Source organism: Osmia bicornis, chromosome 7 (genome assembly GCF_907164935.1).
Source record: "Osmia bicornis bicornis chromosome 7, iOsmBic2.1, whole genome shotgun sequence".
Classification (NCBI taxonomy): domain Eukaryota; kingdom Metazoa; phylum Arthropoda; class Insecta; order Hymenoptera; family Megachilidae; genus Osmia; species Osmia bicornis.
This window is the reverse complement of record NC_060222.1, coordinates 3,684,754-3,697,681: the sequence shown is the minus strand read 5'-3', so window position 1 is coordinate 3,697,681 and position 12,928 is coordinate 3,684,754. Positions and strand designations below refer to the sequence as shown.

At 37.0% G+C, this 12,928-nt stretch overlaps 1 protein-coding gene across 1 annotated transcript in view; it reads left to right on the top strand.

Moving 5' to 3' along the window:
- The first annotated feature begins 4,222 nt into the window (after positions 1 to 4,222).
- The window catches only part of LOC114874200, a 39,681-nt gene continuing 30,975 nt past the window's right edge, over positions 4,223 to 12,928 (top strand). The window contains exon 1 of the mRNA XM_029183284.2: positions 4,223 to 5,210. Within this exon, the coding sequence (XP_029039117.1) occupies positions 4,983 to 5,210 (228 nt within the window). The 5' untranslated portion in view covers positions 4,223 to 4,982. The remainder of the gene's footprint in view (positions 5,211 to 12,928) is intronic.

Below are 12,928 nucleotides of genomic sequence, written 5' to 3'. Positions count from 1 at the left end.
TCATTGTTTGATCAAATTTTTCCTGTATTTATTTTAGTATTTTTTTCTTCTATTCGACGGATTTCAAGCAGCATTTCACTTTGATACTCTTTACACTGAAAACAGTTATCAAATATAATTGCATTCTTGCTCCTTTCGCTCCTTAGGAAAGTGCCTGACTTATGCTACTTACAATTCTGAAGACATCGCGTTTTGAATAAGTACTACTCCCAACTCTCCCATTTCTATTACAATTTCAAAGAAGAATAATCACTGTTCTTCCTTCCCAAAAATTTGTTCGAATAGAAAAATACCAGTGCAGTTATGCAAATTCGATTAATCGGAAAGTAATAAAAATTGATACAGTTATCATCGATAGGCAGATACGGCGTTGAGAACGTGCAAAAAGAGAAGGGTATAAATAATTGCAACGAGAGGATTAAGGGATGGGAGAATCGTGACAAAATGGCGGTGAATATTGATAAAAATCGACAGTTTTTGAACGTCGTTCGGATGAACGATTCTTTCTTGCCGCATCCGGGGTAATAACGATTGACGTGTCGAGCGTCACGGAAACGCGTCGACGGCCGGAGGAAAAAGCGTATTTCCGGTCGGCCCGCGTAACGATTCGTCCATCGTTCGGACAGAATTAATCAGTTTTTCCTGTGGCACGTCCGTCGGTCGATCGACGTTTTATGAAATTCCAATCGAATCGAGTGTTACGGATTTATGCCTCGCGTGTAAATAATCATCGAGAGGCGTGTAATAAATTAACGGATATAAATTGATTGCGTCCGTTAAATAATTCGGATCGTAATCGTTCCGTGGCCAACAACGAACGGAATTTAAATCTCTAATTAGAATGTTCGTTATCGGCTGAGGGGGATTACTTTTCAACGGGGATAAACCTTGAGAAGGAATCGCAATGTTCCTGTAAATCTCCTCGTAACGTTCTAGAGGGCCCTCCCATTCTTTCTCTCTTCGGCCTCTTTTCTGCTTTTTTCAAAGTGTCGTAATGATGCTCGGCACGCTCGGTTGATATCCTTCTCGTGTCGTAATTAATCCACTCGCAAGAAATTCGTGAGAGAACGTTGAGGATCAACTGTGATTCATTTACCCCTTTTTGTTCCCCTTTAAACAGTCGCTTTTAATTAATTGTTGATTTATAATATTTAATTAAAATTAATGAAAATTAATTAAGAATATGTCGTTCTGTGTATTTTTTTATATTAATTGAATACATATTTGCACATGTATTTTTACATTTACTTATGTGTTTGTACATGCAGATACAAATATATTGAAAACAATATTTATTTGTAACATTTTATGAGTTCTGATTTCAGAATGGAGCTTGGATCAAAATGATGCAGTGGGTCATTCGAAGTCAGTGCAGTGGGTGCAGTGGGTGCAGTGATGCAAGTCAACGCATGGTGAGTCGCATGTTCATGGTTTCTCCAGTTCTCCTCCGAGGAGCTGGTTGTTTTTTTTTAATTATATTCATCAAATTATTCATCTTTATCACTTCTGTGAGTTTCTTATCTAAACGTAAGAGATAGACACGAACGTAAATTTATTTCTCATTATGGGTTAAATAGAACCAAAACTCGACCTCCAAGTTGGCAACAGCTTGACGAACGAGGTATTTATAATGGCAGGCTGGTTGGGATTAGGTGGTTAGGGTGGGTCACTGTAGCCTCCTCGTGGTGTGACCCACTAATCAATATCATTTTCTAGACATTCCAGAGGACAATATCTCTGGATAACGATATCGAGCTTAAGGGCTATATTCAATATTAGCTCGTCCTAAAATTTCGTACTTTAATTTTAGTTTTGTTTCTTTTGTTTAACTCGAAGAAGAGGCCGCTAATTTCGTCGATAGATAGCTACTGTTATTGCGAGAGTTTCTCATTTCTATAATGAGAAACTTTGAAATCTCAGCTGCGTAAACTCTACAAATTGTGTCGGTAGAAATTCGCGGGAATTTATCGAGATTCAGTCGTATACGATAATTATGCGGTCGCTTTCAAGAAAAAAGGAAATATGGAACGGTGGAAAATTAAATTTCTGTGTACGCTTCTAGATGCAATCATCCCCTTCTTCAATTATTCATATGCTTCCATTGATTTTGGAGTAATTGTTTCCATTCACTTCCATTGATATTTTAATAACAATAGTTTATAGATTTTTAATTATTCTTATATAGATTTTCATATTTTTAATAAAATTTTTATATAAAATATTTGACACTAATTCGATTAAATTGCTTTCCATAAAAGAGAAAGGTCGAAGGCTTTACCGAAAAACGAGCTCATTAAATAAAGTTGCTCTTAATTCCATCGAGGCGATTAATCATCCTGTCAATTATTTTTTTCACCTCAAATCGCGTAGTATCTCTCCACGGAATTTAATGTCGATAAAACGTCTACAGAGCGAGTCGGCCGAGTTTTATCAACCCGCAGCCCGAATCATCAAGCGAATTGAATGAACGAATTAAGTTTTCATTGACCCGATGCATTGCTGAGGCCATGCTTTTCTTTGTCTTCCTATATTTAACTCGACTCGTTCTCTCTCTTCTTTTCTTCAATTCTTATTCGTCCAGTGCTTACTCGAACGACTTGTATAAACAGTGAAAACTTTATCGGAAATTGAAAGCCTAATTACAAAGCAAATGAATGATTAATTTGTCAATTTAAACTTTCAATTTATCACTTATTAATCAATAACGTCATTTAATATTTTAATTAATTATTCAAACACATGTCGATCAGTAATTGCAAAAATGAAAAAAGATTTTATATTATTGTTCCATTTCACATTTTTAGTGGAAAAATTTTATAGGATTAAAAGATTCATTTTCTTTTCTTCACATTTTCTTATGGTTGTATTTAATTAATTCTTGGATAAACGAAGCGGAAGGTGTTTTTATAATAAATTGCGTTGCCCAAGAGAGTAAATGTAATAGCAAGAAGCGTAGAAGGTTGATGTCAGCGTAGAGTATTAAAAATTTTTGTTAGCAGGGTAAAAGTCGGTTAATTAGGGGTGCTTAAGGACAGATGCCATCAGGAATTAAAGAGGAGTTTAAAAACGGTCAACGGAGTACTTTCGTGCAATTATATTTCAATTTAACTGGAAACACTGTTCGCCCGACGTGCGTTACTTCTTAATTGAGATATTAAAGGAGAATTAATCGTAATTTCTGTATTACGATGAAAGTGAATGGAAAATTACTTTAACGATCGTCGAAAGTATCGAATAACATTTTAAAATTTATTTTAATTTTCTTCAAGATCGAAAACTTGTTTCCAGCGACAATAGTTTTATATATTTTTTTCTATTTTTCGATTTCTCTCCTGATCCCCGATTCTACAATGTAACAAGCTTCCGTGCCATTCTTTTCTCTCTCGATTTCCTCCGATTTTCTTCCGCTTCTACGACAAACGAATGTACTACGTATCGTTTCGGAAGTAGACGATTGAGTTAAATCCTTCGAGACAACTTTCGATTCTCTTGATCGTACAGTCGAACAAGAAACGAAACTCTACCGGGGAAACTTTCCTACCTTTTTCCTTACACCAGTGCCCTTTGGTGTTTTCAAAATCGATTGATTTCATTAAACGACAATCTGTGTCACTGTTTCGCTTCATTCGAATAATTCACTTCAGATTTAATTACAATTACGTCTTTGTCTGATTCGGTCGATTTAATTGCACAATTGCAGACACAATTGCAATCGCAGCGACGCTTGTCGAATCATGAAATTCAATGGTTAACATTTTGATCATTAAAAATAATAATTCACGATAAATTATATTGAATTTCGCTGAAAATATTTGCAACACGATATTACTCGATTCTTGATAAATTATTGAAGGGTCAATGATATCCAATTAATAAAGTACAAATTTATGACATATTTATTCAAGCATATGATTTGTTTATTAAAACAAAATACAGGGTGCAATTAAATTTTCATTGTATCTCCTTTATTATTAATTTTACAATCTGCACCATTTTCGAAAAAATAAATGGCTCTTTGATACTAATAAATAAAAGGAGAATGGTCACCAAGCTGGTTACCATTGAATCACTAACGATTCACTGGAAATTCGAAGGAAAGCCACGTTTCTCAGAATTGATTTCCTCTCTGTTGTCCATGTCTCGATCACGTCTCTAATCCTCGATCCCTCCGGTTCGTTCTTATTTCTCCGCTCCCCTCTTCATTCACGTCAGAGGCGTCGCGACGATCGGACGTAGCGAGGACCAGCCAGCAGACTGGGAACGGTTCAGAGTGCCCTACGACTGCGTCGCGTTCGCATCCCCTGCCTCCTCGATCGTGATACACGAAATCTCTAAATCCAAGTCCGAACAATTTCCACCTAACAATCTCCAAAAACTAGTGACCAGTGATAAACGAGAAAACATCACCAAAGACAGTGATCACCAAGTGTCAATAGTGATCCATCATTGGATCATCGTTAAATTCATATTTCTCTCATAAACAAAATTCTTCAGATTAATTCTTCGCATGATGTTTCGAATCGGAAACACCAGTTGATCGATTAATTAATCTATGATGTCCGCTCGAGGACAAGGTTACTCGTAGATCTAGAGGATCATCCATCGATCGAATCGAATCGAATCGAATTTTCCGCTGGAAAACAACGCGGATTCGGTCGCGAGAGGTCCAGAAGACGATCGAGAACGATGCGTTGAGGAGCATCGATCGTAGAGACGAAGGAGAGCGCGGGGATGAGCGAGGGGTTCAATTAAAGCGTGCCAGAAGCGCGTCAGCGAGCGAGGAGTACGGGAGGAAAATATTAGTCGCGAAGAACACGGCTTGCTATGTTGTCCGTCGTTATCGTAACCGCGAAACAAAGGTCGCGTTGAACCGACACGATACCAGCTGCTTCTTTTCTTCTGTGACAGTGCAGGATTTTGTGATTCTCGTGGGACAACGTTTTCGGGGGAGACGATTAAGGTTGATCGATGGTGGACGATCGATGGTATCAAACGATCGTGATTCGGCGCGAGTGAAACTTGCCAGTGATAAGATAGGAGGATTTTTGGAAGCGTTCCAGACGAGGATACACAAAACGTGGACAATGAAGTGGTGCTTGGTGATGCTGATTTTGGCCGGTGTCACTCGGGCCGACAACTCCGTCGAGTCGAAGTATATGAACTTCAGATGCCCTCAGCTGAATTCGCAGGAAGAGATAGATCTTAATGCGGTTAGTCACTTTTTATTTTATCTTGGAAATTTTCGGATGAGTCGCTTTGCTAGACGAGCGATGCGATTAGAAGAATTTTAATGAATTTTCTGGGAAATCGGTTTGAAATTTTTCGCGATGGAAAATGATTAAGTTCACCCTTTAACTGTAATAATTTTGGGACGAGTCGCTTTGCTAGGTGAATGATGCAATTAGGAAAATTTTAATGAATCTTGTAGGAAGATTGAAATTTTTCGCGATAGGAAATTGTAACAAATTTTATTTGCTTTTAAAATTGAAGTAATAGTTTTTAATTTAATCATATTTGTATCTTAGATAGTAAATCGCTTCTAGATAAAATTAAGTAAAACTCGCGAAATCAATTTCAATTTGCAATATAAACACGTTTCGTTCAATCTTTTCAGAGATCAAACGAAAAATTATTTAAGATGGCAAGAATTTTTTTTCCGTTATGGCGAGAGAAAATTGAAAATCGTTCGTGCAACGTCAGTTCTTTTTCCTCTGCAATGATCCTCGAATGTCTGAGCAGATCGACGGGGAATTTGCTGGTTGGTTGGTTTTACGATTTTCTTTTTTCTTTCTTTCTTTTTTTTTAATAAGGAAGAGGGGATACTGAAAGCGCCTGATGTTCCTGGAATACCTTAATTGCGTCATTAAATTCTTGTCACGAAAACTGGGTCGACCAGGATTCTTCCGTGATTACTTTAAGACAGTTGCTCGAAATGCTTCGTCGAAATGACTGTTTGTGTTTCAAGTAACTGAACGAGAGATTGATTCGTGCTAGGATAGAATCGAGATCCTTCTAATTTTCTTCGAATCCTCTTTAATTGCTGGCACTTTGATAGCCAGTGTCATTTACTTTTGACTTTGGTAATTAATTTGTCAGGAGGCTAGAAAATGTACCCTCGAGAATTTAGGGCACAAAATGCTTAATCTCGAAATCTATCGATCCGAAAATAAAATCTGTCCACGTGTCGGTGGTCCAATGAAAATGCAAAGATCCCCGGGAAAAACTGATTTGTAGGATTTTTCCAGCAAGGAAAATTTATCGTCGAAAGATACAGATCTCAACGTGGCCTCGGTTTTTAGGATTAATGCGATTCCGATAACCGCGCTGGTTTGTTGCGAGTTTGAAAGGCGCGACAGCCGTTCCCGTTCGTCTCTCCTTTTTCTTTTATTACAAAAAAAAATATTCTAGCAAGAAGAATGGGTCTATTTTACAGGCGAGAATTAAAAAAGGTAGTCGAGAAGGCAGACAGCTTCCGATGCTACCACCGTGATAAATGTAATATCGATAACATTGCGAAGTTTTCGAAAGTTTTATTCTTTTTGTTCCCCTGTTGACGATCGAATGGAAAAAAATCATTTTGAGAGATGCCTCACTTTTTTGTTTTTTAGTTTTATGAATAGCCTCATCGGTTTATGCTTGATAGATACAGATCGAGCTTGTTCTATGGCCAGCTGATCGAAGGATAAAGTGTTTTCGATAGCGAACCGTGGCAGGGAGATTTTGGAAATCAGGTCAGGTTTGAGCTTTTTTTAATGGACGGTACGTCGGTTGCATTTGATTCGGATTTTATTGAATGTTTCATGTATTCAAATTTTGGGAAGGCAGATATATTCTTACTATTCTGACATTCCAAGAATCAAAAACTTTCAAATCACAGAATTCCAGAATTTCAAAAATTCTAAGAATACAAAAATTTTCAAATTTCAATATTCTCTCATAGAATCTCTTCTGGCCCACCCAGAATAGTGCTTCTATTCCTAATGCACTGCTGCTAATCAACCCCTTATCATTAATAACATTCGAATATTGAAATTATTCGAACTTGGAACCCGAATTCCATTGGTATACGAAAAATCGATACTTGACTCCGCGTTTGGGTTCCATTCTCCTTCTTTTTCACAGCCACCTCCCTCGAAATACTTCTGTTTTCGTTTCATTTCTGGAAGCCTCGGTTGGTTACGGCAACGCTATTGGAAGCCCATCGAATGTTTGCAGAGAGTTTGCCTCGGGTTTCCTTCACGAAATAGAAATTCTCCATACCGAATATTATAACTCCATAATTCGTTTTTCAATTTACCACGGTATACTTAATTGTATTTCATTCTTGACCAGCGACAGTCTGGCCAGTTTATGGAAATTTCGTAAATTTGATCTTGTCAGGTTAAGGGAATACGGAACACAGAGTACGAAACAATGACTATAGAATAGAGATTAGAATATAGAGCAGGAGGTATATGGAATGCATTTTAGAGCGGCTGAAAACAGAGATGCATCGAGGGCACGCTGCAAAAAGCAGAGCAGAAAATACGTCCACAAGCTGTACATATCAAGCTCCTTCATTCAAATGCATCTCTGGAATACAGCTTCTCTCAAAGGTCACTGCACGATTCTGTTAAATTGAATCAATATTGCAAAAACAATTTAACGAGATTTTGCAACAGAAAATATTATTTTATTCAGTAGATCTACATAATCCAACGAAGAGTTCATTTATTTTAATATAATTGAAAGGAAATCACTCGATAGTATGATTAATGGTTTATTTGAATGGCACCGAAAACCAATTTATCTGAAATTCGGTGAGATCGTTCATACAGGTGTGAAAAGTAATTAAGGCGGATCTTAGCTCGGTCAATTAGCGAATTCTTGAGATACTGCTTACTAATTGTCTGGTTAATTAAAGCTTCGATTGAATTTAGATCTCGATGCATTCTTGAGATATTGCTTGATCTAAGATCTACACGAATATTCCGTAGCATCTGCTTCCAAATATTCGATACAGGGTGTTTCAAAAGCCACCATTTCCATGAAGGTGGGTGAATTATTGGTTTATTTTGTGCCTGGGCGGTAGCTATTCGCGCGTTGAGAACTCGGGAGAGAATGTTCGATAATTCCAAGAATTATATCAAAAACGGAGGAAAATAATGCGCAATTAGGGGGATGAATAAAATTATTTGAACCCCTTAGTAGGTAATTACGATTGCCCTATTGTCTATGACGGAAACGGTATGAATCAAGCATAGAATCCGACTACTCTCAGCGGTATGAAGCTGCTTCGAAGCTTAAAGTATCGTTAATTCAAAACAATTACGAGTTCCTGGCACGCGGCCTCTACGAACTTGTAGACTCGTTCAGCCTTCTGGTTATGTAGCGAACGCATTAAGTGGCAGCTATAGTTTATTTGTTTAGTTAATTTCGTGGGATGGATCACCTTGGAATTTTTCTAAATTTTTTTTTTTAGAAATTTTTCTAAGGGCGACGTTATAATTATTTCTCCTCTCTAAGGAACAAAGGATATATGGGATTGCTCGGAAAAATATTTATCGAGCAATCTCTCGTTCCTGTTGTCGTATATATTGGAATATCTCGGATTCTCAGAGAGACGAAGACATTGACGTACGATTATATTACGCTTTGAAATCCGTAGGAATGCAGATTTCAAGTTTGGGAATGAGAATGCGCGATGAACATGGTAATCGAAATAGAAGAAGTTGGAAAGCATTTGACAACGAGTATTTTATTATATTTGAAAAATTATTAGATATTTTGTTTTCTTGATAGATTTGCATTTTTTTTTTGTCGTATCACTTTTCACGTTACCGATTGTTCTTGTCTCTCAACGTGACGTGATTTTTCGAAAATTTATGCATTGGATAGAAAATGATGGAACGTTACGACACTTTGACTTATGAGCGAACCACCGTCGCATAAAATTGAACGCATTTCTCTCATCGTTGTAGCCACGTATCAACTGCAACAAAAGTTCTTTTTTCCATACACGTTTAATCTTCGTATGCAATTTCTTGAAAAATTTAACACGCGATAAGCTTTCAATTACAAGTTCAAAGAGAACTGATCGTTAACTTTTTCAGATATAAAAGAGACATTTTCTATATTTCTATTATCCTCAGTTTTATCGTAACGAAAAGAAAATCCAATTATCGAGAAGAATTATCAATTAATATTAATTGAATCTCCAATTATGAATTTCCGATTGAAATCATTCTGAAAATAATTTCATGAAACATCGCTTTGTTCGGTAGATAGAAAGAAAAATGTTATCTGTCAGAAAAGCACAGGGTTTAACGAGAGGTTACCTGTTTATCTTTAAAACATAAATTGCTGTAGGCGGTAATCATGAATCAGTGATTAAGAAAATGTATCACTTGTGCAATTCACGTAGCATGAATAAAGAAAGGAAATAGGACATTTACCTAAATCGTCGGTGAGCTGTCCTGGCACAAGATTGGCTGCAATCCTCTGGTTGATATAGTAGATACGTTCGCGAATGCAGCAGAACTTGAGTATTTGCAGTTGCAAGTGGGTTTAACGTTTAAACATGCACCTTTCTTGCATTCTTTTTCACCGTTTACTCCCTTCGGGCCTGGTTCTCTTTGCTATCTTGAAACGTATGCATCGTGTTACTCTTGTCACTTGGGTTCCTTAGCTTTTGGGAACGTAAACAGCGTTCTTCTTCTTTATTTCATTTAAAGGTTTTTTGGTATTTCTGTGACTTTAATATTCAATTTCAAATTTTTAAATTTCGAGTTTCGAATTTCCAAATAAAAAATTTTCGTGTAATGGAAAAATAGGAGTATTACTATTATTATTATTGCCACTATCATTACTAATATTACTATTACTACTGGAATTTTTATATTCGGACGCGTGTCTTTTTCTCTCGATCTTCTAATTATTCGGCTAAATGAAATTCGTAGGATCGGCGATCACCGATGACAGTGAACGTGTTAATCGTTTGAAATTTCCTCGAACGTTAATTTCGCTTCGGCATTGTCGAGCATGGTAAACTTTCCAATCTGCTAGCCTCACGGCAACATCGATCACAGAGCAATGCAATTGGGGTCTATATTGTCCATGTAAAGCGTCCAGGCATCACTTAACTAATGTTATGTGTATGTTGCCGCGTTACATTGGCTTCAATCATACCGGTGAACTTGGGAGTATAATGGGAGCAGCATTGAGAACTGGCCCTGATGAAACAACGCTTTGGATAATCTTTTCACGGTTCTCATTCTCATGTCTGATATAGAAAATTATTTCTAATATTATTACACTGTGATCGACGTTACCATTTTGCAGGAAAATATCAGCAAATTAATGCAGGAAGAATTTTCCTGAAGATTTAAGCATCGTGATACAGTTTTTCAATTTCCTTTCAAGCTTTCTCCCATAAATTTCTGATTTCGCGTCGGAAAGAACGCTTGTATTTAACGGCCTGTCATAAACGCGTTTCCCACGAATTTTCCCCCGTTAAACATTTACCCTCTCTCATCGGGTTACATAATTTATTGAAAATGAAATTTCTTCGAGGATTCGCTTTGTTTGAGGATCGTTATACGAATCAGAGCTGCCGAGTTGGAGCATTAAATTGATCTCTGTCGAAATTATTTCCAGACGATAAACCTTTCCCACCCATGGCAGCTTGAAAAAGCGTGCTTTTCAAACAGATCGATCCGAGAGCTCGAATCACTGCTATTCGGCTCGTCAATGTTTTCTCTCTTTTTTTTTTTTTCATCTGTGAAACGATCGACGTTTCTCTTTGTTTCCTACGTTGATTAGCATAAATTCCATTTAAGGTTCATGTACTGAATATATCGCTCGCGAAAACGTTCTCTCGCGGCTGAAATTATGGGCAAGCTGTTGCAGAGAATTGGTTTCCAACGCTGGTTCCCGTTTCTGTAAAAGGCAATCAGCCTGTCTTGGGAAAATTTTCCGACCGTCCAACAACTTCTCTTCAACCACAACACTTCTGTCGAGAAGTTTTTAGCATACGACGTTTTAATTACCTTGATGATTTATGGGCCGATTTATTTATTATTGCTTATTCGTTAAGGGAAGCGTGAGTGAAATCTAGCTCCACTGGATTTGATAGGATTAGAGTTTACTAATTTAGAATTATAGAATCTTAGAATTCTGGAATTTCCACTTACACCAATGGAGAAAAGGGATTTTCCTGAATTCGAATTTTTTATCACCACTTTGGTAAACAAAACTCCATTAAGGTTAATTCAATTGTAACTAAAAGCACGCGAGAAAGAATCCGAGAGAACGAAAATTACAAAAAAAAGGTCGCAATAAAGAATTAAAATTGTGTCGTGCTCCAGGAGAAAGAGGAAAATAAAGAAAGTAGCTAAAAAAAGGGTAGTAAAAAACTGCTTAAAACCTTGCAAAAGACACTTGAAAAATTCCACAGACAAAAAACAAAAATAGTTGTACATTGTTCTCGACTATAGGGTTTATCACTAACAAGCTTCCATGTACAATGTGAAACTTGCAAATTGACGCGCGTAGAATTGATAGCTAAAGTTTCTATAAAGTCACCGTATAAAAGCGTATCCAGTGGAACGGGGGTAAAATTTTGTTGGAAATTCTTCTGGCATGTAAAGGCATGGAGGAAAAGTCGTATTATGAGCAAGCTGTTGCAACTGTGTAACGTGATGGCGATCGTTCTTGCACAAGCGAAACGTGTCGTTGCTGTGGCCGCTTTTCACTGGCTGGGAAAGAATTCAATGTTTCCACGCCAGTGCATGGAAACGCGAGCTTTTCTTTGCAAGCACGATCGATCGGGATTACCGAGAGATTTATTGGTGTCTCCTGAAGACTGTTCTTCTTTCGACGCGTGTTCGAAGCAGTTGAATAAAACGTCTTATTTTCTGTTGTATGAAAAAAAAAAAAGAGAAGAGTATCCCTTTCCATTGTGCTTCTGAAACCTGGTAACAAACTTTCTGATCAATACCACTAACTCGAGAGAAGGAACTCCATTGTTTTTTTACTATTGTCAACTTTCTTACGTAGCTCGAGGGCACAAATAAGAACTCTTCCATTTCTGTATAAATTTTTATTTTCCAACTTTGTGAATATTAAATATTTGGAGCAAATAATCTATGTTAAGAATGTTGATGAAACGTTTATGTAATTATTTTTATTAGATTTCAAGCTTTATTTTGATATATCATAAGTGTTATGTTGCCATCATTTTGTGTCATGAAATCATATCAGAAATCGAAACTTTCTCTTCTCTTTTCGGGTATCTTCTTTACGTTTATCGTTTGCTGAGCGAAGCAAAATTCCGACAATTACTACCGGATCTGTTTTAAATTCCGTTTTGAAGCAAAGAAAATCCAGGGAAGCGCTTTTCCTCGAGATATATGGTCGCCAGAGATTGCAGAAGATTTACGGTGTTAGAGTTACCTTCATCGACGAGAGATTTGTGTTTTAAAGGGTTTCTATTATTCCGTACACGTACCTGAGCTTCAGTTTAGGTACGTGCTACCTCGTATATCTACTAGGTTCTTAAATAATTAGGGCTATTATTCATGATGCATTTTATGACATTACATCTTGAATTAAAGAATGTAATTAGGGTGGGCGATTTAATACTAAAACGGCGGACCACGGAGAAAGCCTCAATTTTAATTCAATTTTGTATCTTATATTATTTTCCAAATTTTACACTAGTTCATGTTGTACCATTTTTAGTTCAATGATTTGTTGGTTAATCAACACGTGTCAGTTCACGTTATTAATGAAACGTTAATTAAATATGACTATCTAGCGCGAGATTGGATCGTTGTTTCGAAAATTGACATCGATCCTATCGCTTCGCCCACTATTCATTGAAATTCTGGGTGCGTTGGTCATTCATCTCTAAATAGTTATTTACGTAACATCCTATTGAATCGTCCGC